General features: G+C 39.4%; 1 protein-coding gene across 3 annotated transcripts in view; it reads right to left on the bottom strand.

The window, feature by feature from the left end:
• Nucleotides 1–22,127: 22,127 nt before the first annotated feature.
• The window catches only part of MAP7 (microtubule associated protein 7), a 166,840-nt gene continuing 160,994 nt past the window's right edge, over nucleotides 22,128–27,973 (bottom strand). For all 3 annotated transcript variants that reach the window (XM_081250545.1, XM_081250544.1, XM_081250546.1), the window contains 2 exons: nucleotides 25,659–25,882; nucleotides 22,128–23,854 (listed from right to left, as the gene is read on the bottom strand). In XM_081250545.1, coding sequence (XP_081106671.1) covers nucleotides 23,844–23,854; nucleotides 25,659–25,882 — 235 coding nt within the window. In that variant the 3' untranslated portion in view covers nucleotides 22,128–23,843. The remainder of the gene's footprint in view (nucleotides 23,855–25,658; nucleotides 25,883–27,973) is intronic.

Raw genomic sequence — 27,973 nt, forward strand, 5'->3', positions numbered from 1 at the left:
CTCAGTTCCCTGACCAGGGATCGAACCTGTGCCCCCTGCATTGGGAGCGCGGAGTCTTAACCACTGGACTGCCAGGGAAGTCCCAAGGGGAGGATATATTTTAATGGATAGTGCCAGAGCAAATGCCCAAAATATTAAGATAAGCAATGAAAATAGTATCTACTAGAATAGAATCTTAAAGCTCATTTGAAAAATAAACACAGAGTCAAATGAAAGAAGCAGATGATAATGACATAAACCATTTTCTGTAAAGTGATTTTTATTCCAAGTGATAAGACATCTATAAATATGAAGATGTGGAGAACTAATTTGGGTCCAGCATCTAGATCAGAAAATCAGAAATCAAATTCTTCTTCAGTGTACATTAAGAATAAATTTGTGAGGTTATGAACACAGAATCTTAATCTTTCTGAAGTAACTGAACAAGGAATGGGATAGAATCATTGGTGTTTCATTCATTCAATAAACATTTGCTGAAGACCTACTATGTAACAGAGACTATAGGAAGTACTGGGGAAAATGAGATTACCAAAACTGAGACAAGACCCAGAGACCCTAGGATGAGGGAAATGGCTCAGCCAAGTATTGATAAATCCATAATGTTCTCTGCTCAGTACTGTGACATACATAACCACAGGGTGCTAAAAGCGACGTGCTGACAGCAAAATAATTCATAACTACTTGTTTCATTTCAACATGCCTTGAGCTAAAAAGATCAAATTAAATTAGAATGTCAAGCTCCAGTTGTTAAATAGGGTAAGATTCCTCTGGGGATCATTTATCAGGCCTTCCCAGGATCCCTGAATCCACAATGTAAAGCTGTCCATCAGTGTTCACAGAAAAGAGTCCAATCCTCTGCTGGTGAACATATTTCAGGAGTAATTTATTATGTAGGTAACCTGTAATTTCCCAAATTACTTGGTTGATGCAGTATTAATATTATCTTCATAGATACAATGTATAGGATTTTAGGATCAACTGTTTGAAATTAAGAGAAGTCAATCAATAATTCTTCTGTTTATTCCAATAGTATAATGATGGAACTAAAATAACTACCCGGCTATTTTAGAAATTATATACTTATAGCATGCTTTTTTTTTTTTTTGGTTCTTTAGCTAGCTTTAACTTTAATTTAGCTGGTATTAACTTTAATGATCTTTTCTACTTTATCTCCTTTACCTTTCATTCTTTCTATTTATCTATATATCTACTTTTTATTATTGCTGTTGTTTTTGTTGTTATATTTACTAAAGAGATTTTGCAGTTTAAAAAAAAGAGATTTATCTTTTCATCGTGTAATTTTTTTTTATAAATTTGTTTTATTTTATTTATTTTTGGCTGAGTTGGGTCTTCATTGTTTCACACAGGCTTTCTCACTTTCTCTAGTCGCGGCGAGCAGGGGCTGCTCTTCTTTGTGGTGCACAGGCTTCTCATTGTGTTGGCCTCAGTTGTTGCAGAGCACGGGCTCTAGGCGCATGGGCTTCAGTAGTTGTGGCTCGCGGACACTAGAGTGCAGGTTCAGTAGTTGTGGCACACGGGCTTAGTTGCTCCGCAGCATGTGGGATCTTCCCAGACCAGGGCTCGAACCCACGTCCCTTATATTGGCAAGCAGATTCTTAACCAGTGTGCCACCAGGGAAGCCCATCATCATGTAATTCTGAAGTTAAACTTTGCCATTCAGATTTATGAGGTTGATGACGTGTGAATCTGGACTTGTTGGTTATAATCATAGTGGTGATAGTGCTGCTGCTGATGTGTGTCCAAAACATTTTGTGATAATGGTATTAATAATAAAAGAATGACATTTGTTGAGTGTTTATTATGCAAAAAAAAAAAGAACAAACAAGAGAACTATAAATACCTTGTTCCCATCCTACCTATAAGAAGGCGGATAAACTACAAAATGTTTAAAGCCCACCAGAGCTAAGGTTGAAAACCTAATGAATTCAAATCCAAAAAGTGAAAGTCCCTCCTAGGAGAGAAAAGTCCTAACAACTGCCTTCATCTTTGGCAGGGCCGTGAACTGGACAGGGAAGAGGAAGCTTCCACAGATGCAGGTAAGGAGAAAACAGCTGAACTTATAATGAAATTTACCTGTGGGTGACATGGCCTCTTTATATCCCTGGGAGACACAACTCTCTTCCATGGAATTTCATGCAGTACTCATGAGGGACTGGGGGCAAAACAGAACTGAATGATACACTGGCTGAGGCGCACGTCTCTGGGGCCTGTGGAAATCTGAGGGCAAAACCAGAGAATAACATAAACCCACAGGCACGCTCAGCCTTGTGATGCTTCTCATAGTTTTCAGCTATGGAGAGACCCCCTCCCACTGAGGTCCAACGTGGGGCCTGCCGCAGAAGGAGAGCAGGACAGAAGAACTGAAAAAAGCTCTTCAGGCATACAGATCCCAAGTATGTCAGAAGATATTTTGATAAAACCCTCGAATAACTTAATCTGTGGTGAGCTGAATCTAACTAAAATAACCATAAAGCCCAGGCCCAGCTCAACTATAGACTAGATTGACTCAGCCTCTCACACTAACATCCTGGTAGGAGAAGATGTGCCCCTTTCTGGATATAAAGTTTATTTCAGCCTCTTCCATTTTTAAACATGCTATATACTGCATTCCACCAACATTATGAGGCATGCAAGAAAGCAAGAAAACATGGCCTTTTCAAGAGAGGAAATGTCAATAAAATCAAACCCAGCTATGACTGAGCTGTTGAAATGACCAGTTAGGGACTCTTCCAAAAAAAATTGATAAATATGTTAATGGGCCTAGTTGAATAGGTGGACGACATGAGTAAACAGATGGTGCATTTTAGCAGCGACGTGGAAACCAACAAAGAGCCGAAGGAAAATGCTAGAAATAAAAAGGAGTCTCAGAGATGAAGAATACTTTTGTAGGCTTATCAATAGACTGAATGCAGCTAAGGAATGAATTGGTAAACTTGACACGTCAATAGAAATTATAGTAAAACACAAACAGAATGAAAGATGAAAAGGAATAGAGTGTTGATCTGTGAGTTATTGTCAAATGGCCTAACTTACTGGTAATTATGGTCCCAGAAAAAGAAGAGACAGAATGGGGTAAAATAAGTATTTGTATTCTTTGAAATTGATAAAATAATCAGTCCACAGGTCAAAGAAACTCAGGTACACACAAAGACAAAGATTCAAGAACTATAAACGCAAAGAAAACCACACTGAGACACATCAACATCAAACTGCTAAAAAAACAAAAATAAAGGGAAACCTTGAAAGCAATCAGAGGAAAATACTCTACCTATAGGGGAACAATTATATAAATGACAGCTAACTTCTCATCAAAAACCATTGAGGGGCTTCCCTGGTGGCGTAGTGGTTGAGAATCCCCCTGCCAGTGCAGGGGACACGGGTTCGATCCCTGGTCTGGGAAGATCCCACATGCCACAGAGCAACTAAGTCCGTGTACCACAACTACTGAGCCCGTGTGCTGCAACTACTGAAGCCTGCGTGCCTAGAGCCCGTGCTCCGCAACAAGAGAAGCCACTACAATGAGAAGCCCGCACACTGCAACGAAGAGCAGCCCCCGCTCACCGCAACTAGAGAAAGCCCATGAGCAGCAATGAAGACCCAACGCAGACAAAAATAAATAAAATAAATAAATTAACAAACAAACAAACATTGAAACCAGAGGATAAAAGGTAAATGCTTAGTCAAAAAGTAAATGCAATTGTAGTTTTATTAAATATTGCCAAAATGCCCTTTAAGAGAATTGTGCAAATTTGAAATCCCACAGGCAATGTAAGAGTGCCTATTTCCCCACAGCTTTGCCAGAAGAGTATGTTATACTTTCTCCAATCTGATCAGTGAGAAATAGTATCTCAATGTAGTTTTAATTTGATTTCTTATGAGCAAGGTCAATCACTGTTTTACATATATAAGGGTCCTTATTTTATTTTTGGATGAATTGTTCATATACTTTGTCCATGCCTTTTCCCCTTCACTTTTAAGTTTTTAATATAGTAAACATATTGACCTTTAACTATGATATATTTTGCAACTTGTCAGTCTGACTTTGACTTGGTTTATGGTATTTTTGCCCTGAAAACATTGTGTAATCAAATGTGTCCCTTTTTCTCTTGCTGCATCTGGACTTTCAGTCATAGTTGAAAAGCCTTTCTTCTTGTTCAAGATAAAGATGAATTCACTCAAGTTTTCCTCCAGTCCTTGTGTGGTTTCATTTTTTACATTCAAATCACTGGTCCACTTGGAATTTACCCTTAGATTTATGCCTCACACCACATATAACTTTTTCCAAACAGCCAACCAGTTCTAGCACCATTTACTAAAATTCCTTCTTGGTCTCAGTGACTTGAAATACCACCTTAAAGATTTCATATGAGCTTGGATCAACTTCTAGACTTTCTGTTCTGTTCCACTGGTATACCTGTATATTCATGTGCTATTACCACAGTTTTAATTACAGACTTTACAGTATATTTTTAGTATGGGAGAGCTAGTGGGCCAGTCCTCATAAACTTTCTTAGTATTTCTGACTGTTAACTTCATATGGAACAACATGCATCAACTTGTCTAGCTTCACAAAAAAGCTAGAATTTGGGGGGAGGACTGAGTTAAATCTATGAATAAACTTAGGGAGAACTGACATCCTTATGATGGGGAGTGATCCTATCCAAATATGAGAGATAACCTTTTATCAAAATTAATTAGTTTTCCTCATACATTTGTACATTTTTGATTAAATGTATTTCTAATATTTTATCTCTCTTGCTACTAGGATTTTCTGTCATGTCTAGTTGTTTACTGTTTGTATATATGAAGGCTAATGACTTCCACATGTTCACTTTATATCCTGCTACTGAGTTAGTTTTATCATTGATTGTCTAGGGTTTTCCAGCTATATCATCATATCATCTACAAATAGCTAACAAACTTTATTGTGGAAGGGTCACTGTGGAAACGGTCAAGTTGATTATAACATTTGTATGAAAATGCAGTGAACCTGGAAGAGTCAAGACAAAGAAACAAATATGATGGGCTTTACATTACCTGATTTCAGGTTTCACTGCAAACCACAGTAATTATAGTGTGGCATTGGTGTGAGGATATTTAAATAGATCAATGGAATAGCACAGACAGCCTAGAAATGGACCTATACATATATGGTCAATTGATTATCAATAGTCACCAACATTAAATGAGAGAAGTCTTTAAACAAACAGTGCTAAATAACTAGATACAGATGTGGCAGAAAAAAACCCTTGATTGTTATTACTTCCTGATCATTACTAATCTTTTGTTGTCTTTTATCTTCTGAAATATTTATAAGATTCACAATTCCTTATCTGTAGTTCCAAAATCCAAAATTCTCTAAAAGCCACAAATTTGTCTCTAAATCATTTGGTGCCAAAACCCAACCTAACCTGAATTTCATGTGGCCACAAACTGAATCTGAAATGTGTTGAGGCAATTTATGTAGCCTCTATGTATTTTACCATACTCACACATTTCACTGCAGATATATAAATGTATTTGATTACAAGTTGTTAACAGACCCTACTAATTGTGTTCCATATATTTATTGTTTGTAGATTTTGTAATGATGGCCATTCTGACTGGTGTGAGGTGATATCTCATTGCAGAGAAAACCATAATTCAAAGACACATGCACCCCAATGTTCATTGCAGCACTATTTACAATAGCCAGGACATATAGGCAACCTAAATGCCCGTCAACAGAGGAATGGTTGGGGAAGATGCGGTACATAGATACAATGGAATGTTGCTCAGCCACAAAAAAGAATGAAACTGGGTCATTTGTAGAGACGTGGATACACCTGGAGATTGTCAAACAATGAAATATGTCAGAGAAAAACAAATATCGTATAAATGCATATATGTGGAATCTGAGAAAATTGGTAGAGACAATCTTATTTACAAAGCAGAAACAGAGACCCAGATGTAGAGAACAGATGTATGGATACCAGGGGGAATGGGGGGCATTGGAGAATTGGGAGATTGGGATTGACATATATACACTATTGATACCACGTATAAAATAGATGACTGGCGAGAACATACTGTGTAGCACAGGGAACTCTACTCAGTGCTCTGTGGTGACCTAGATTGGGGGGAAATCCAAAAAAGAGGGGATGTGTATATACATGTGGCTGATTCACTTTGCTATACAGTAGAAACTAACACAACATTGTGAAGCAACTGTACTCCAATAAAAATTAAAAAAAAGAAAAAAGAGGTGGCAGTTTTCCCAGTAGGACATAATCAGGAAAAGATTGTTACCATCCAAAAAATATTTACTTTTCAGGGGGGAGAGAGAGCAGAAAGAACAAAATTTGTAGGAAGAATAGGGAAGGGAAAGAGAAAAGAGGAAGGGCCAGAGAGGACAGCTCCTTTCCAGAAACGGCACCTTTTCATGGGTCGGTGATAAGAGTGAGTCATGACCAGTGAGTATAATTGTATGAACGTTAAGGTCCAGTGAAAAATTTAAAGAAGAAATTAGCCATAGAAAAAGCTGTAAATATTTTATCCCACCCCATAGGTTGCCTCTTCATTTTGTTCGTGGTTTCCTTTGCTGTACAATAGCTTTTAAGTTTGACTAGGTCCCGTTTGGTTTTGCTCTTGTTTCTTTTGCCTTGGGAGACTGATGTAAGAAAATATTGCTACAATTTATATCAGAATGTTTTGCTTATGTTCTAGAGGTTTTATGGCGTCATGTCTTATATTTAGGTCTCTAAACCATTTTGAGTTTATTTTTGTATATGGTGTTAGGGAGTGTTCTAATTTCATTCACTTAGATGAGGCTGTCCAGCTTTCCCAACACCACTTGCTGAAGAGACTCTTTTCTACATTACATATGGGGGTGTGGGTTTATTTCTGGGCTCTATTCTGTTCCATTGATCCATATATCTTTGTGGTATTCTCTGAAGTCTGGGAGGTTATGCCCCCAGCTTTGTTCTTTTTCTTCAGGATTGCTTTGGCAATTTGGGGTCTTTTGTGGTTCCTTATAAATTTTTAGGATTCTAGTTCTGTGAAAAATGTCATGGGTAACTTGATATGGATAGCATTAAATCTGTAGATTTCTTTGGGTACTATGGCCATTTTAACAATATTTTTCCAATCCAAGAGCATGGGATATCTTTCCATTTCATCAAATCGTCTTCCAGTTCCTTTATTAATGTTTTGTGGTTCTCAGAGTATAGGTCTTTCACCTCCTTCATTAGGTTTACTCTGAGCTTTTGTCTCAACGCCATTTTAAATGGGATTTTTTAAAGTTTTTCTGATATTTCATTGTTAGTGTAAAGAAACACAACAGATCTCTGTATATTTTGTATCCTACTACCTTGCTGAATTCATTATTAGTTCTAATAGTTTTGTGTAGAGTCTTTAGGATTTTCTACATAGAATATCATGTCATGTCATCTGTATATAATAGTCTTACCTCTTCCTTCCAATTTGGATACTTTTAATTTCTTTTTGTCTGATTGCTGTGGCTAGGACTTCCAATACTATGTTGAAAAGAAGTGGTGAGAATGGGTATCCTTGAATGAAAAGACAACCTACGGAATGGGAGAAAATATTTGCAAATGATGCAACTGACAAGGGGTTAATTCCAAAATATACTAACAGCTCATACAACTCAATAACAAAAAACAACCCAGTCAAAAAATGGGAAGAAGACCTAAATAGACATTTCTCCAAAGACATACAGATGGCCAATGGGCATATGAAAAGATGCGCAACATCCTTAATTATTAGGGAAATGCAAATCAGAATCACAATGAGCTATTGCCTCATACTGGTCAGAATGGCCATCATCAAAAAGTCTCAAATAATAAATGCTGGAGAGGGTGTGGAGAAAAGGGAACCCTCCTATGCTGTTGGTGGGAATGTAAATTGGTGCAGCCACTATGGAAGAGTATGGAGGTTCCTTAAAAATAGAGCTACCATATGATCCAGCAATCCTACTCCTAGGCATGTGTCCAGAAAAGACAAATTCTAATTCAAAAAGTTACATGCACCCCAGTGTTTACAGAAGCACTATTTTCAATAGCCAAGACATGGAAGCAACCTAAGTGTCTGTTAACAGATGAATAGATAAAGAAAATGTAATATAATGGAATATTACTCAGCTATAAAAAAGAATGAAATGCCATTTGCAGAAACATGGATAGACCTAGAGAATATCATACTAAGTGCAATATGTCAGAAAGACAAATGATATCACTTACATAGGAAATCTAAAAAATAATACAAATGAAATTACTTACAAAGCAGACATTGGTAACTATTAAGTTTGTTTTCTAAGGGGAAAGGGATGTGGGGAGGGAAAAACTAAGAGTATGGAATTAACAGATACACACTACAAATAAAATAAATGAGCAACAAGGATTTACTGTATAGTTCAGGGAACTATATTCAATATCTTGTAATAGCCTATAATGGAAAATATCTGAAAAAACATATATAAGTGAACCACTTTGCCGTATACCTGAAACAAACCATATTGTAAATCACTGTACTTCAACTTAAAAAGACAAGTAAAACAAAACAAAAAAGCTGTAAAAGTTTATTGTCCCAGAACACTAAGGAAAGTAGGTGGCTTGGATTTTGCAGTTTAGTGGACTAAATAAGCCCACTTAGTCATCATGTGATTAAAATACTGTTTTAAAGGGAAGTTCAAGAGTAGGCAGAAGGCAGATAACAGATTTTGAGTAAGAAGGGCCTTGATAAAGGAGTTCTCCAGTTTCGGGACAGATGGAACAGGACAAAAATAGGCTCAGATACACAGCGGAGGATCATTGAAAAAAGAATGGAGACTTGATCAGAAATGTGTCAATTCTCTTCATTTGGGCTGAGAGCTTTTACCACCTCCTTCCTGAGATCCTTTGCAGTTAGTTGTCATGGACTAAATGTTTGTGTCCCCTTCAGGTTCACATGTTGAAGCTCTAACCCTCAATGTGATTGTATTTGAAGATGGGGATTTGGGGAGATGAGGGTTAGACAGGGTGATGAGAATGAGGCTTGTGATGGGATTAGTGTCCTTATGAGAAGAGACACTAGAGGGCGCTCTTCCTTTTTGCTGTGTGAGGACACAGTAAGAAGGTGGCTGTCTTCAAGCTGGGAAGAGAGCTCTCACACCAGCCACACTGATCTTAAACTGCTCAGCCTCCAGAATTGTAAGCAAATAAATTTTCTGTTGATCAAGCCATCCAGCCAATGGCATGTTGTTCTGGCAGGCTGAGCAGACTAAGTGTGCAGCAATATACCAATACTTACTTACATCTGTTTACTCATTCCAGCTTGTGAGTTCAGTCATTTCAAATGAATCCTATTGTCACTATTCCAAAGCAAAAGAGCCCCTTAAGGTATTTTTATACTTACATGGATTGAGTGCACCCTGAGTATTGAAGCCCAGAGAGATCAATCCAGGAAAGCAGCATCCCTTACATAACGCTGCATTAGTGAAGATTATTTCTGCCTGGGAATGCTACAAGTTAAGTGAATGAGGATAAAATAGCTAAATAGGCCAACTTCTCTGCACAGTTCAAACTGGTAATAAGTGTTGCAAGGCAGGAAATCCTAGCCTGAAGTCTTTTTAGTGGCTCTCTTCCTCCACCTTCTGGAAATTTGGAGATATAACAGGGCTGTTTGTTATGCATTTTTTTGCTTTTTAATTCCTTATCACCACCCTTATTATGTACCACCTATTCATGGTAAAAGCTTCAGTAGACTTAGTAGTATGAGAGAACTTCCTTTATATGATAGTCTATTTACAAAATATCTACAGCAAACTCTATTAAGAATAATCACATGCAGACGACAGTAAGAACTCCTACCAATCAGTAGGAAAAAGATGAAACCCAAAAGAAAAATGGGCAAGAGATATGCATATCCAAAGAGCCACTAAAAATTGAAGTGCTCAGTCTCGTTAATAATCCAGGAAAGGAGATACCACTCTATACCCGTGGGAATGACCAAAATTAAAAAGTCTAACAAGACCAATTTGGGGTGGGAATGTATGGCATTGTCAACTAAATTTGAATATTTGCATTTCTGTTATCAAGCAATTCCACTCCAGGTATATAAAATGTGTGTGAGTGAACCCCAAGACACTTGTTCAAGAGTGTGGCTAACAGGGGCTTCCCTGGTGGCACAGTGGTTGAGAGTCTGCCTGCCGATGCAGGGGACGTGGGTTCGTACCCCAGTCCGGGAAGATCCCACATCCCACATGCTGCCGAGCGGCTGGGCCCGTGAGCCATGGCTGCTGAGCCTGCGCGTCCACAAATTCAAATACTATATCTCCAGACCTGGCACAGCAGCTTTAATCTTCCTTTCGCTGTTGTAATAATAGTAATATTAATAGCAAAAATAATAATAGCTAATATTCATGTTAAGCACTACTATTAATGCATTCCACATCTCATGTCATTTAGTCCCTATTCACCCCAGGAGTAATAATACCTTAGGAAGTAGGTATTACTTTTATGCCCATTTTACAAATGAGAATACAGGAACGGAGGAGTTAGTTGACAGCTTGTTAGTGGCACAGTTAGAATTCAAATACAAGGGTCAGAATTCCAAATCCTGTACTCTTAATCACGACAGGAAGCTTCAGGCTTCCTATGGCCTCAGTATCCTACAGGATGTTTATCCCTGCCAGTTTGATTCTAGGTTTGGAGTTCTCTTAGACTTGCAGCATTAAGAACAGAGAAGTCTCTGAGGCCATCCTGCTGAGCTGATTTGGCCCCATTTGGATCTGAGTTACTGGTCCCCGATGGGGTGATATCTGCTAGTGAGAATTAAATGCAAGAGGCTTTTCATGTCCTAATAAGATCATTCCCTGGTCAGCTCAGAACAAACCACTTAAAATGTGTAAGCCTTAGTTTTAAGTCCTGAGTGAGCAAAAGCTTGGGTTTTCTTTTGAGGTGAAATATATTGTATCTTAATTACTCCATAGTGAGACTCACTTTCTTTGTGGATTTTTAAACATTACTTTTGCAGTGAGTTCTGAAAATGTTTAGAGCTGTGCTAGATGTCATGAAATTTTTCTCCCTGAAATAAGGTTGAACATTTACATTAATTAAAAAGATTGTTTTTAGTTAGCCTGCAGAAAGTCTTAACAAGATATTAACTTGTGAGAAGATATAAGAATGGAGGGATGTAGGTAAATAGAACAATGGTGTAAACTACAATCAATAAATATTAACTACATGGTATAAAGGAGTTCAATAAAATTTGAGGGAGAAGAGAAAAAGGAGGAAGAAGAGAAGGAGGAGAAGAAAAATTGATGATGATATGGTTGTAGGAATAAAAGAAGGACACAGACTTTTCATTTGAAATAACCCTCAAAAAGCAATACATATTTCAAGGGACAAGCCTCCTCACAGAGCTGCTGAGAAACATTAGAGCACATGTTGAACAGGCCTTTGGTACCCTGGGGTCCTATTAATGACTAGAACAAAATTGTGCTTACTTCAAAGTCTTATGGGTCCTCTAAACAGTACAGATCTAGTCTTTGAAAAATACACACATTTGCATAGCAGGTGATTCGAAGCAGCCAGTATTACCTGATGTAATTGTGGAAGTTTGGTTGTTTTTCAGTTAGGCAGAAAGCTGGAATAACACATTCACCCCGTTTACATTCTTTCTTTCTCCTTCTGCTGTTTGTCATACATTTCCTGAGAGGATAAATCTCAGTATACAAGGAGCCATGACAAGGGCATCCAGTACTTAATAAAGATTATATGCTGTGCTCAGAAAATGCCCAGCGTTAAAATGAAGGTTAGAAAGGATTTCTTGGCTGGCTGTGTTTCCTTTAATCCCATTATCTGTGGCCTTGAATAGGATTAAGGCTCAGAGGAAAAGATAGGAGGAGGTATGGATAGAGGGGGAAAGCAGGGCAGTGAATGGTGTGTGCCAGTATGTTCCACAGAATTACTCTGCCAGCCTGTAGTGAGAAGACTTTCAAGCCAATGCAGGTGCATGTTAAAATATATTGCAACAAGGCACTGAAATTCTTCCATGTATATATATGACCAAAAAATGTACTTTGTTTAATTTTAAGCCCCTTTCTACGTACTTGAATAAAAATTTCAAAAAGAAGGGAAAAAAATAAAATAACATATATTGGTGGAAATTTCTAGTACAAGTTAAGTTACTCTCTCTGAGGGAAGAGGAACTAAGTTTCGTTTCACTCCTATTTTGTCCCAGGCACTTTGTCATGTTAGAAGAAAATCTTCCAAATCTATTCCCTTTAAACATACCTGGTTTTAAGGTTTAAAGAAACACTTTCACTCTATCACCATGTTTCTTATACTTTGGATGCCTAAGTACAGCAGTTGAGGGACAGCGTGGAGTAGTAGAAAAAACATAACATATAGAATGAGATACACCTAGGTTTCAATCCTGCCTTTGGTTTTTACCAAATGTGAGATTTGGGTAGGTTCCTTAATTTTTCTGAGCCTGTTTCTTCATTTGCAAAATGATAAAAGGCTCTACTATTGCCTATCTTGCAAGGATGCTGTGAGAATTCCATGAGAAATGCAGATGAATAGTTTAAAAGCCAGGCTTGTAGCAGACACAGCCAGCCTTCAGCCTGTAGAAGCTATGATTACTTTTTATTTTCCTATTCATGAGATATTCATATACGAGGTGAGGACTAAACTTTGATTCCCACCACTTTCCAATTTTAAGGTAATTTATTCTACAGGCAAGGCAAAGAAGGGGTAGGAACTTCAATCACAAATTCATAAAAGTCTTCTTTGTAGGTTTATGAAGACAAGAAAAAAGAGAGAAACCAAAAAGGAAAATGAAGATAGGAATGAGTTATAGGGCTTCCCTGGTGGCGCAGTGGTTGGGAGTCCACCTGCCGATGCAGGGGACACAGGTTCGTGCCCCGGTCCGGGAGGATCCCACATGCCGCGGAGCGGCTGGGCCCGTGAGCCATGGCCGCTGAGCCTGCGCGTCCGGAGCCTGTGCTCCACGACGGGAGAGGCCACAACAGTGAGAGGCCCGCGTACCGAAAAAAAAAAAAAAAAAAGAATGAGTTATAGTTTTTTCTTCAAGATAATTCAATTTGACTTTTATTTATCACTGTCATTAGGTTTTGCCTTTCAATACTAACGTTTTTTGTCATTCACATGTCTATCAAGAATTTTTCATTTTCAAAATTTACTGAGTATTGACCCTTTGAGGGACAGCAAAATTTTTTTGACCTAAGTTTATTTCCTCCCATACCTATCTTGAGAAACAAGAAAACAGTGCCAGAATGGCCAAATTAGAAATCTCATTTGAGATAAAAACACAGGGCAGCATTTGATGGCACGTTAGACCATCTGAAAGTGATTTTTTTTTTCAAGAATCTGTAGTGTTTGCAGGGGATGAAATATATCTCAACGTTAAAATGGCATCATAAATGTTTTAATTAAGCCAGTGCCCAGTGTGGGTGTGGAATGTTTAATTAGACCCCGTGGGTATCAGTCATGTCTACCAGATCTAGGGATGGTTTCTACCCCTGAGAGGATAGCTTTGCAGAAAGGTGTCTGTAGGCTTGCCTACAAATGGCCGGTCACCATAGAGGTTTCTTTTTCTCCCTGAGAATGTTTACAAACGGAGAAGAATTTTATTGAGTCCATATCTCGTTACAGAATCCATCTCACCATCAGTTTCGAATGAAAATGGGAAAGGGAGAAAGAGCGAGAAGGAGATGGGCTGAGTGAACTCAGGCAGGGGTTGAAGCTTTACACAGCGCCTGCCTCTTACTGGGCCTCTCTCAAAGCTCTCACAGTCACATCCCCTGGGCGGTTTGAATTCCAGATAAATTGAGGAGCTATGTCTCCATGGGAACAGCGTGGAGAGAACAAAATGGGGAATAAAGTTAATATTTATAGCCCATGACTGTTGATTTTATGTGCTGGCTTTATTCATTAAGTTATCTTAGGGCTGCGATTGGCACAGGAAGATAAGGCTCATGGGTGCTTTAGTTCCCAAATCTAGTTTTTCCATTCCTTTTCCAACCCATCCCTAAAACGTCAAGCCCAAATAGTGAGCATTAACTGTAAAGTTTATTTGCATAACTTTCCTTGGGCAGTGTTTTGTAGATGAAACATAGGCTTTGGAGTCAAGACGACGTGGATTCAATCCCAGCCCTAGCACTACCGTTTCTTCATCTCTAAAATAGGAATAACGATACTTACCTCTGCCAGCTGGTGGGGGGATTCAAAATGATGCATGTTAAGTCCCTGAGTCTGTTGCAGGCAGAGTCAGCCCTTCACAAATAGTTGCTATTATTCATAATACTGACCCTCTGCTCACTTAAATGGTTCGTCACATTTTGATTTGTAAAAAAAAATAGGGCTAAGGAAGAGAAGGACAAATCATATTCTTTACCAGAGTTCAATGTTACCAGGAGACCTTGTATCTAGAACTGGAAGAAAACATTTTATAATTAAACATCTGGATTCTTTGGGCCTAAGAAGCTTAAATAATTACCTCTTTTCAAGGCATTATTGCTTTGATATATGTTTAAAAACTATCTTGGGACTTCCCTGGTGGCGCAGTCATTAAGAATCCACCTGCCAATGCAGGGGACACGGGTTCGAGCCCTGGTCTGGGAAGATCCCACATGCCGTGGAACACTAAGCTCGTGCGCCACAATTACTGAGCCCGCGCTCTAGAGCTCGTGTGCTGCAACTACTGAAGCCTGCGTGCCTAGAGCTGGTGCTCCGCAACAAGAGAAGCCACCGCAACGAGAAGCCTGTGCACTGCAACGAAGATTAGCCCCCGCTCGCTGCAACTAGAGGAAGCCCGCACGCAGCAATGAAGACCCAACGCAGCCAAAAATAATTTTTAAAAAAATCTTATATTGCCTGTGACATCTGCATTTTACTATTATTTCCAGGCTGTTAGAGAGGCCCGTTTCATCAACCCTGAGAGTCAAAGGCACAGAGGATATATACACCCACATACAAAAGCCTCTGCCAGCAGAGTCTGTTTGTTTTGTCATGGAAACCCTTGTCATTTCCAGCTGGAGAGTGAGTGATGATGTCATTATCAAGAGCGGACCAGGGAGCAGGCTGAGAACCCAGTCTGAGCTGCAAGACTATAAAGAATTATATTTCATAGTCAAATGGTCATGATACGAAGACAAGCCATCGGCACGAAGCGCTTAGGCTTTACGTAAACATGTACAGTCTTTGGCAAGGAAAGTATTGGGCTTGAAAATTTGACTTGATGAGCAATATCTGTATGTATGTGATTTCAAGAGAATGCATGAAGCTCTGAAGGATCTATACCGTGTTTAGTGAAACTATAAATGACTCCCATGGTCTAGTGGTTCCTTAAAGGCTTGGGGACAAAGTGCAACCTGGTCTGGTCAGAGATCCACTGATTAGAGTTGGGGACAGACCGGCTGCACAGGAGACAGACGGCCTGTGAGAGGCTCTGACAGCCAGACCAGGAAGGAGGGCTTCAGCAGCCTGATGATAGGACACGTGTCCAAACAGAGACCCTTGGAAGAGAAAAAAGGGGGGCTCATAGCACCTATCCCAGGAGAGCAGGCTAAATGAGGACTGTTCCAGCAAATCAGGATGTGTGGTCACAGCATGTAAATCATGGACACGACCTGATTTTCTCATAGAGAGCAGCTCTGCTGTTTTAGCTCCAGAAGTGTGCTATTCAGCAAAGGATGGCTGAGAGGGGAATACTGGTCACCTACATGCAGGTCAAGAGAAAACACCAAGCTAGGGGTCCAGAGGTCACCTCAAACAAATTGGCCCTGGCCGAGCTGTCACACACACACAACCCCAGCAAGTCTCATTCTAAGAGTCACCCAGGACACCCTCACCACCACACCAAAAGAATCACAATCTCCAAAAAACAAACCTGGAAATGTGTCTTATAGTATCTCAGGGCTAAAAAGGAGTCTAGCAAGCATTTAGTGCAATTTTGTCTTTTTATAAACTAGGGGAGCGGAGCGGTTGTAGCCTGAGCTGTGCACAAGGCAGGCCCGAATTCAGAGCCTGCCCCTGCCCCTTTCAGCTGGGTGGGCCTGCGCAAGGTGCTGAGGCCCCCCTGAGCCTCTGGGCTTTGTCGGGAGGATGTGTACTATGTATAAAGCGGTTTGGGCACTGTCTCCACGTAGAGTAAGACTTCAATAGATAGAAGCCACTATAACAGTAACTCTTTGACTCACCTCGCGGTCGTAGTGCTGGTTCACGGCACAGCTGTGAATGAGGTCCTTAAACTAGGTTACAGTTGTCATATTTTCTGTGCTAATATCAGGCAGAAGGAACAGAGATCAACCCCAAGTTATGTACATATATTTAAACATTTTTTCATTTGGAATAATTTCAAATTCTAGAAAAATTACAGAAACAACACAAGAATGCCCATATACCCTTCATGGAGATTCCCCAGTTAACTTTTTACATTTGCCTCATCACTGGATCTCTATATGTACATAAGCACACACAGATACACACCCACACACATACATAAAATGCCTATTATATGTGTGTGATGTATATTTCCCCTCTAAGCTATTTGAGGTTTACAGACCTGCTCCCTGTTACCCTTTAATACTTCAGTTTGTAATTTCTAACAAGAGTACTCCCCCACCTGATGACAGTACAGTCTGGAAATTAACATTGATACTCACCACCAGTTATTTCACAGATCCCCCCACCCCCCCATTTGTTTTGGCTGTTATTCCAATGTTGTCTTCTTTAGACAAAGGAGCCAGTCAAGGAGTATATGTTGCATTTCGTTCTCAGGTTTTCTCTCTAGTCTCCTTAGATCTGGAAATGTTTCTGTCTTTCCTTATCCTTCACGGTCTTAACATTTTGAAGAGTACAGGCCTGTTACTTTGTAAAATGCTCTTTATTTTGGGATTGTCTGATGTTTCAGCATCATTAAATTTAGGTTATGCATTTTGGGCAGGTATATCGAAATGCTGTGTTTCCTCAGTGTATCATATAAGGATATATACATAGATCTGGCCCATGAGTTGAACTAGTGTTAATGTTTATCACTTACGGTGATATTTGACAGGTTTCTCTACTTTAACGTTAATAAGTGTTTTTTAACTTTTTAAATGAATAATATTAGGTATTTTGTGGAAAGATACTTGAAGACTGTATACGTATGCTGTTCCTCATCAAATTTCCACCCACTGTTTGTGGTATTCACTGATGATTACTGCCTGAATCAATTATTATTATAATTGCAATTTGATGATTTTAAGATTCCATATTCTTTCTATATTTATTACCTGAAATTTGACTGTGAGTTAGAGTTTTTTCTTCTATTTTTTAATCGGTATGGCCTCATTAGTTTCTGTTATTTAATGGGTCACAATCTATGACTATCATTATTATTTTGATGCTCAAGTTGTCCTAGATTTGGCCAGTGGAAGGACTTTCAAACTGGGTCCTGTATCCTTTTGACATGTTCCCATAATTTTTAAGGCACTTGCCCACTTTATGGGGCATAAGATAAATCAAACTCACCTTGTACTTTCCCGGCCCTTGCCCTGCAAGCAGCCATTTCTTTAAAGACCCCTCTTTCCTTTTAGTGGAAGATGATATTTAGTAACCAATATCTAGGTCCTAGATGTGATCATTGCTAATAGACTGTCATTGCTACTAGGTCCTCTCAGTAGGCAGAGCTAAGAAATAAATGTATGCATATACATATATATGTACAGAAATCTCATCTCTCTGCCTATCTATGTATCTATCTGTCTATCTTAGATACTATGCATTCACATCAATACCTCCAAATCTCGTTCAACACCACTGGGTTTCCATATCTGTAACTATTCTGAGAATGAAGAACCTTACTCCAATTATCTCCAAATATATTTACTTATTTGTCGATCTCTGTGTTTAATCAATGATAAATAAGATGCATCTTCCTTTTTTTCCCCTCTTGAGAGTTTACTGTTAAACTAAAGCAGTAATTCCCTTCACACACAGAGCACATTGATTTCAATGAACTCATTTTAGAGGTCACATCATAGATGGAGCAGAGGTTATGAACTTGGGCCCTGAAAGCAGACCTAGGCTCTAGTCCTGGCAGTGTACTTATCAGCTGTGTGATCTTCAAAGATTTCTTTACCTCTCTAACTCTCAGAGGATAATAGTATCAACCTCAAGAGTGTGTTGTGAGGATTAAAGGAGCTAAAGGAGCTAATGTATAATAGCTGTTAACACAGTGATGAACACATAGTAAATACACAATGAATGAGAGCTATTTTAACTATAATTGTATTTTCTACTTAATATAGGAAATTTTCTCTAACTTTCTAGGCCAGGATACAATTTTGGAAAGACAATTACCAATAAGCTTCAAAAGTCATTAAAGCTTAGAGATAAGACGAATCGTAAAAACATTGTTATTAATCATATCTCCATATGAGAGAAAGAAACTGTACTTAGCACATAACAACCTGACTATTCATACCTGACTTTCTTGGTCTCTGTTGAACATAAAGGGAAAATTGTGTTAGATGTTATGTCATCTTTTTCTCATCTGGAGTAATCATCTACCTTGAGTCAAAATCGGTTGATGAGTTGCCTTTTAAAGACCTTCAGGGAATTCCCTGGCGGTCCAGTGGTTAGGACTCAGCACTTTCACAGATGTGAGTCTGGATTCAATCCCTGCTCGGGGAACTAAGATCCTGCAAGCTGCGTGGCGCAGCCAAAAAAACCCAAAAAACAAAAAAAACCTTTATCAGCTTTTATGAGGAAACAAAAGCTTTTGAGCATGCTCCATGCGTTAGATATGAATGTGATCGGAGTAGAAATGAAGATAATGAGAGTAGGATCGTAAAGGTAGATTTTATTTCAAAAGAAGTGGCCAGCATTTAGCAAGAAATAGTGACCATAAGACAACAAATGAGTATGTACATACTTGTTCAGGTTCCCAGATGCCTATGCCCCATATTTTTTATGTTCTCCCACTGATATAATAGAGGAATACAGGTAGCAAAAGGTGGATAACAGGTAAACCATAATCAGAAAAACTTCCTGGCAGAGTTGTGGGCATGGGGGTGGATTTTTCTCAGTCTTGAGGATCTCAGTGGGGATTAGACATGAATAATCCCACAAGAGGCAAACTCAAGGAACGGGCAGACGAAAGCTCAGAGTTAAGACACTACTCCGTTGCTTTCCTTTCGTATTAGCCTGTGTGACATTCAAACTGAGTGAGCCTTCAAAGTGAGGAGTCAACCGTGTCCGAACTTTCAATCTTCTGAGGCAAAAGGTGCTTCAACAGCGGCGTGCAGCCGCAAGGGGCAGCAGCGAACAGAAAAGAAACAGTTCAGAAGTTGTGTAAGAGGGAAACCTGGAGACAATGTGGAACGCAAAATAAAAAAAAGAATATCTGATGTCTGAAGCGTGGATGACTGAAATGGTGGTGGGATAAAAGACAGGGATGTCTAGAGGTAGAGCTGATTGGGGGAAGGAATGATAAGGTTGATTTTAGACACGGTGAGTGTGAAGTACTGGCAAGATGCACAAGTGGTGTCAGCTGACAGGCACATGGACCAAGAGAACAGCCTTAGGAGGGAGGGCAGGAAATTAAGATTTGTAAATTGGGCTAGGAAATGAATGTGGGTATGATTGCTATTCAAGGCAATTTCGGGGGAAAGGGATGATGATTAAGGGTAAACTCATATTGGGTGGGGTGCTAGGAAGAAAAGGAAGACTCAGTTAAGAGGATAGAGTTGGGGCTGAGGAGGGCCAGGACAGTGGCAGGGCCACAGGAGCTGTGGAGGATCCTGGGGCTTTTTTTAAAAACATCTTTTATTAGAGTATAATTGCTTTACAGTGGTGTGTCAGTTTCTGCTTTATAACAAAGTGAATCAGTTATACATATACATTATGTTCCCATATCTCTTCCCTCTTGCAAATCCCTCCACCCCACCCTCCCTATCCCACCCCTCTAGGTGGTCACGAAGCACTGAGCTGATCTCCCTGTGCTACGTGGCCGCTTCCCACTAGCTATCTATTTTACGTTTGGTAGTGTATATATGTCCATGCCACTCTCTCACTTTGTCCCAGCTTACCCTTCATCCTCCCCGTATCCTTAAGTCCATTCTCTAGTAGGTCTGTGTCTTTATTCCCATCTTGCCCCTAGGTTCTTCTGACCATTTTCTTTTTTTTAGATTCCATGTATATGTGTTAGCATACGGTATTTGTTTTTCTCTTTCTGACTTACTTCACTCTGTATGACAGTCTCTAGGTCCATCCACCTCACTACAAATAACTGTTTCGTTCCTTTTTATGGCTGAGTAATATTCCATTGTATAGATATGCCACATCTTCTTTATCCATTCATCTCTGGGGGCTGTCTTAACATCCAATCCACCGTGAGTCTAGGATGCCTTTCTGCAGTGTTAAGACTGAAAACTACATTTCCCAGATTTCCTTGCAACCAGAGGGTCTGGATGTGATGCAGGTTCTGAGAATCGGGTGATGTGAGTGAGGCTTGAACGATGTAGATAGCACTTTTGGGCTGCTTCTGCTGGCAAGAAGGTCACGGGACTGTTGGCTCCCTCTGCCCTTCCTGGCCAGTGTTCAGCATTCCCGCATCAGCTTCCCGAGGGACAAGAGGCAAAGGCCTGGGAATCCATGTTTTGCTTGTGTGGCTCTAGCAGCAAGTTCAGTTGTGGTGGCTTCCTGATCTCTGGATCTCAGCAAAGGCAATATGTTCAGTGGTTCCAGGGGTGGCTTCCTGAATTCTCATCTTCCTGAGTGGGAGAGGTAGTAGCTCTCCTAGTGGGTCCTATCTGCTGTGATCTGGGAGTCATTCCTGAGGGCCCAGTCTAGAGCATGCTCTTCAGTCCTTCCAACAATTTTAACAGTGTTTAAATCCCCCTCTGCTGAAAATACTGTGGTGGTTTCTGTTGTCTGCAACTGACCTCTGATTTGATACAAAATCCACTGGAGAAAGGATATTCCAGAATAAAGGGCTAATCAATAATTCAAAAGCTGTCAAAAAGTCAAGATGAGGATTTCATGCACGCATGCAAGCATCTATCCATTGTAACAATTAACATTGCTAAGTCCCCAGTGGGTACCAGGTACCACACTGGACATTTGGGAATACTGTACAAAGATGAATAAAAGTCCTTCCCCTCAAGGATTCAGTCTAGTGGGGGAGAGAATCATGAATGTAAATGTAATAGATTGTGGCAAGCACAATGATAGAGGCATATTCAGAGAGTTAGCATTAAAAAAGAGGAAGGGCACCTAACCTAGAGTGAGACTCTGGGAGGAAAGCAGGTTTCTTGACGGGAGAAACACAAGCTAAATATTGAAGGATGAGTCTTTTTATTTAGTTAACAAATACCGAATGCTTACTATGGGTTAAGCATGGTGCTAAGATCTTTATATGCTAGACCTCATGGAATCCTCCAAACATTCATATGAAGTGGAGAGTATTATTAGCAGAGGCGACAGCATGAGCAAAGGCAGGGATGAGAAACACTGTTCCAGCTGACACCTGAAGATAGGGCCCCATCTCCCACCCTCTGCAAGACGGTAGGAGCCCAACTTTGATAAGACAACAAACCCAGATGAGTTTCACATGGACCAGCACCTCGCTTCCAGCTTTTTGTAGTTTTTTACCTCTCTGGCCTGCTCAGCCTCCTTATTCCCTCATTCTCCCCCTAAAACTCTGTTTCAGATTTGCTTTTATCAAAATATACCACCAGGTACTGATGTTATGCAGGAGGAAACATATAGCCTTAGCTGCCAGCTTTTACTGGAAGCTATCTACCAAATGAACTTGTGACTGGTGATTAAATTGGCCTAAACCAGACTGCAATGCTGTGGAAAAGGAAACTAAAAGCCCATGCACCCTCATTCCGTGGAGAGGGTCATATTTGATCCCTGAGACCTTCCCTTAATGTAGTGCCTATTGAGGACCTCTTTAAGATCAGTAGGTGAATACTGATCTTCAAGGGCTGGGCAGAAAGCATTCTAGCCATTGTAAAGGTCAAGGTCATCCTCTGGCACTTGACAGAAGAGTTAACAATTTTCTACCACTTCTAATTAAAACTTGATTACTTAGAGGCATTCGGTTTGCTAATGATTGCTTAAATTAAATATAAATGAAAAAAGGAAAACCTAGCCAAAACAGAACTCCTGCTCTAAATTTTAAATCAACCTATTCTGTACGCCTGTTCAGAGGAAGCTGGTTGAGGTTAAATGAAGAACAATCTGAAAACTCAAGAATCAACCTAAGTGAAGTTGTAACATATGAGAAACCTAAAAGTGAAAATAATGTCATACACATTTTATTTGGTGTTTCATGCTAGGTCGATTAAAAAAAAAACAATTTGGTTGAACAGATTTTTCTTTTAATTTGACTATGTGTACATGGACAACTGAGAATAGGGAAAAACCCCAAATTAATGTTTTTAACAAATTATAGCTGTTACTAAAGACGGTATGCTTGGATTTTAAGGAAATGGCCCAGTAAATGAACAGCCCCTCATTCAATCTAGATTAATCAATCCCACTTTTAATAAAAACACATTCTAGTGGCAGAAGTTTATCTTTTTTAAACACTCCCTAATAAAAATAATGCGTTCCCTCAGTGTTCTCTCGCCTTCAGTATTTAGTTATTAGTAGTCTCTCAAATGGTAAAATAAAATTGAATTTATATTATCAAATGAAAGTGCAAGTTTGTACAGCCAAGCTCAGCAGCAAAAGTGAAGAAGGATGAAGGGTGAAAGCTGATGGATGCCACGCAGAACAAGGACCTTCAGGAAGGTACCACCCTGCCGTGTCCTGGGTGCCAAACACAGTCCACATTCCATCATTTTTTTCATTGCTCTTAAACGAGCAAAACCAAATTCTCTTTTTTATTTAAAGAAATATTAAATCTTTATTCTCCCCCACCTCCAAATAATTTGTGATCAGGTAAGGCAAAGGTAAGTCCCACCATCACTGGGGACGGCAGCAATAAACAGACTTCAGAAATAGCCCTGAATCATCAACAACATTCTCTCATGGTAACATAAGGAATGCATCTCATAAATCAAATTCTGCAACGTTGTCACATTGTTCTAATTTATTTGATTAGTTTATCTGAAAAAACTTTATAAATACATTATTTAAGAGGACAGTAAATTATTTTCTTGCTCTGAAAAAATAATGTTTTTTCTTTCCACATTTTAAAACTGTTGAGTATGTTTTGCAAAAGGAGATGCAAGAAGAATGGGACAGTGGGGTCTGCAGAATGTCCATGTACAAGTTGCATTTACAAGAACCTGGTAATCTGCCTCTACAAATAGAGCTCTTTGCAATAATATTTAAACAAACAGGCTTAATTTAAACATCTCTCCTATTCACTCTACTTGTTGAACCAAGAGGTACTTATATTTCAAGTATTACACTGTAAAAGGTAAAAATTTTTGTGCCAATGTTACGTTAGCTTTTAAAGTCCAAAATATCTATGTGAAAAATCATGCCTACTCGGCCCATTTCTTTTACAGCCAAATGCTCTCGTCTTTTAGAGAATGCAGAAAAATATTGATTTCCTAAGAAGGAGCACACTGGAAAAAGCCATTTTAAAGTACTGAGGAACAAGGGAGGGTTTCTTTTTCTCTACTGGCGAATATTATTAGAAAAGCTATCCAGTCTGTTGTCTTTAGCTGGTTTTAATAAAGTCTTTTCAAAATGATGGTCAAGAAATCTTTAGAAAACGGAGGAAGGGGAGATGCTCCTTTGTAGCATGGAAGGAATTCCATTAATTGTAGAAATTCTTATTAAATTTCTGCTTTGGTTCTTTAGAAGAAATGCTCATATAACTTCTATATTAGGAGACAGAAAAAAGAACAGATTAATATGACATTTATCTAAAATCTTAAAGAATACTACAGTAATATCTTACATTCCTAAAACTTTACCATGCTTTTATATACATTGTCTTATATAAGAATAGGCAATTTTATCAGGATCCGTGGTCTTATATGTAAGTGAATTCTACCACTAATAGGAAAACATGTCTTTTTCTTTAACTTAGGCTATATATCATTTCCTTTTCCAAACGGCGTTAAGTCAACTGTACTTTTCTTTGAGAACAGGGACTTCACATTCATTTGTCTTGAATCCTCAGTACCTGATACTTCGGGTTCCAACCATACGTTGGAGGTTACATAAATGTTGGTTGATAAGTAGTCATGACCACAAAAGAAACCTAACACCACTTAATATCACAGACACTGGACTATGTTCCTAGAGAAGGTATGGAAGAGTGAGAATGAAATGACAGGTACATCAAAAGGTGATTTAAAGCCTGGCGAATGAAGCAGGAAGTCATCTGAATGTTCCTCCCATCTCTCTGAATCTGTGACATGACAAAGCAGGAAGCTGCACCAGGAATGTTTCCACCAACACACAGGTTATCAGATTGTTCTCAAAGCCTTAAGAGTCACAATGTCAGGCTTTATAGCTTCCATTGACAGCTGGACCTTCTTCCTTTTACAATCTAGAAAAGTAGATCACTAAAGGAAAGTTACACTCCCCAGGTCAGTATATTAGAGAAGGAAAAAAGACTAGCTTCATTTGGATAGGAGGTTCAAAGTTGGCTTTTCCAACCAGTTTTAAAGTGGGAAATACGTTAAAAGTGCACAGATGGAATCTAAATGACAAAACAATTTGACCACAAATAATGCTTTACCGACTCATCTATAAACATGCTGAATTTGCTTGGCTGTCTTCATAACAGTATAAAAAGATGCTGGTCAATACATGAAAATGAGGTGCTGGGAGAGAAGCTGATAGAAATCAATGAGGTTTGAAAAGAAATGGAGCTGGATTATCCCACTTGTCCTTGACACTGATGGGACTGTGCTGTTGAGTTACAATGAGCACTGCGTTGGTAATTTTTTTATGTTGTTATTTCTCTGGGTCCTGTAAAGCTACTGTTCTTTCTGCACAATGACTTCAGGTTAAGTGTGAGTTCCAGAGACAGCATATAAGAGAGTCACTTGCAGTTTCAACAGCTACGGTCACTCAACAAGGGATGGAAGGCCCTTGGACTCAGTATGCTCCTAGTCTGGAAGATTAGTCGCATTACCTTAAACTGTAACTATCTTATTACATTTAAAAAGGACAATAGTGTATCATCCCAGGTTGCTAAACCCAAACGAGAGAACAATGGTGGGAGAACATGTTGGCAGTCTTAAAATATCTGAAGAGCTGAGAAAGATGGAATAGAAACCAAACAAACCTTCTCTCTCGTGGACAGAACTAGGTTCAATGGCCACTCAGTTATGGTCGTTTGTCTTAATATGAAGCGTGTTCTGGGCACACAATATGAAGCACTGCCACTGGGCAATGAGTGCCGCTCCGGGAGGAGAGGCCCATGGATACCCAGTGGGTGCTGCGGGCCGAATTTCTACACTGAGTGGGAGAACAAGAGGGGTCCTAGAAGTTGCCCAACCCAACTCAAAATTCAACTTCTAATGACCCATGCACAATCTCTTCCACGTGGCTTATTTGGTCCCTTGAAGGACAAAGTGTGCCACAGTCACACAGCAGAAGGTTCATTCCCTCTTGGGTGTCACATATTTATTTCTGATGATTACTGAAGGGAGTTCGAGGCAAGCTTACCTGCTGTCTGTTGTGTTTGAACACCATCTACCTGAGGCAGGGTCCCAAGTGTCCCTTCATCACCAAAGGCCAAAATAGGATTCAAAGGAATATCTGGACTCTCGCTGTTGGTGACATCTAATCTGGATGGTTTAGATCCAATGGGTAAATTTATAATTTCTTCAAAATCTTCATTCTGAATTGATATTCCATTTTCATTTGGTTGTTTTTCCAAATCGGGAGTACTAGGGCGTTTGAAAAATCAAAATCAAAAGGAGTTAGTATTAAAACTGGAAAACATTTTTAGGACAAACTGTTTTATAATAAATACTTTTATAATCTTACAATCGAAATGTTAGAATGATTGACCTCAACATTACTAATGAAAATGGTGAATTGTGACATATTTGTACTTTAAACTCTTATTTAAAAAAACAGCTTTTTAAAATAAAACTTATCAAATGGACCAATTTATCAATTAGAATAGATCCTCATCATCAACAGTTCTACATATATTTAACATGCCTGTCTACTGCAGGCATTTTGTATCTCTTTGTCTTATAAAGAGTAGCCCTTACTAGGATCTGTACTTCAGAGATGAGGGGATTATAGAGGGGGATAATTTGCACAAGTCACGCAACTACTGGGAGACAGTCCAGATTGAATGCGTGATCTCTGGTCCTATGTTTTTCTCATAATGCCATTTTTTATAGTCCCAGCTATTCAAATCCCAGCCCTTCCTGGATGTCTCCAGTTTCCTAAAACATGTGCATAGTTTTATAGGTAAATTGTTGAAGACCAACCTTCTCATCTTTGCCCCTTAAATCTGCCTCTGACCCCACCTTGATTCTTATTAATTCATGGTTAATATCTTGGATTTTTGAGATACATTTAACTGGCCAACAAATTCTTAGTTTCTACCTATAGTTTCTCTTAGGGTTTTTTTTTTTTTGGCTTTGTCGGGTCTTCGTTGCTGTGCGCGGGCTTTCTCAAGTTGCGGCGAGCGGGGGCTATTCTTTGTTGTGGTGCGCAGGCTCTAGGCCCACAGGCTTCAGTAGTTGTGGCTTGTGGGCTTGGGAGTTGTGGCGCACGGGCTTAGTTGTTCCGCGGCATGTGGGATCTTCCCGGACCAGGGCTCGAACCCGTGTCCCCTGCGTTGGCAGGCAGATTCTTAACCACTGCACCACCAGGGAAGTCCCTCTCTTAGGTTTTTCACTCCCTTCACACACTCCATAACCAAATAGGCAGCCTGTTAGGTTATATGTTCATTATTATGCTTTACAATGCAGCAAAACAATGCCTGTGCACCAAATGAATGCTAGATTAATTTTATTGTTCACTTGATCTGAGTGCAGCAGTAAACATATTTGCAAACTTCATAATTTGTTCAGTGGCTCATGTATAAAAAATGACCCTATTTGACAAAATTCTAGAGTTAAAATTTTCAAATGGAAAATATTAATAAGACTAAAAATGTGAAACAAAAATTGTGCCGGTTTTAACTTCTAATACACACTCATCATAAACCATGTTTATCTGTAGACAGAGATCTGTGGAAGAGATCAGAAAGTCAGGTCTCTACTGTCAGTAATGCCAACAACTTGAACTTTAGTTAGTCTTTTTCCATCTCCTTCCCAAATGGTGAAAATGAAGCTAGTAGACATCTAATCTTTCCATTGTTTATTTTTGTTTTGTTTTGTTTTAGGCATCTTTGCTTTTTTTTTTCTCTATTGAGGAAATAGTTTACTTTCCCCAGTCAGTGAGATACATTGACTTTGTGGAACATATTCTAAAACATTTCTGATTTGGGTATTATGGTATTTTTTTGTTAATTATTAAACTCTTTCTTCTAGAAAAAAAAAAAAGATGCCTGACCTAAGTGCTTCACAAGGTATTGCAGGGTATGTTGAAAATATTATTTGTAAAAGTGCCATGGAAGAGAACATAAAAATATTATACAGATTCAGACTATAATGGTGCGTTTCCGCTATTTCACTAAGGAGGGGAGAAGAGGCTGGGCACCACAGTAGCCTACATTAGTGCGTGTGCACTCGCACACACACCCCCTCCTAATACCCGCCGTTCTAGTGCTTGCGCTGCCACGTCCATCCTCCTGCTCTTTCCCAGTACCAATGGGCTTTCTGTAATCATGGAAAGAGTCTTGGCTCTCATCCCAGAGAGATTTTTAAGTAGAAGTTTTGGTAAAAGAAATGCATCTTCAAAGCCCCTGTTCCTTGACCACGTCAACTCCCGTCACCTTCCAGGCCTGCGTGTGCTGACAAGCTGTAATGGCGACGCTAACCCCAGGCTTGAATCAACAGCTGACCTCATTTCCC

Source organism: Mesoplodon bidens (assembly GCF_964165515.1).
Source record: "Mesoplodon bidens genome assembly, chromosome: 12".
Lineage (NCBI taxonomy): Eukaryota > Metazoa > Chordata > Mammalia > Artiodactyla > Ziphiidae > Mesoplodon > Mesoplodon bidens.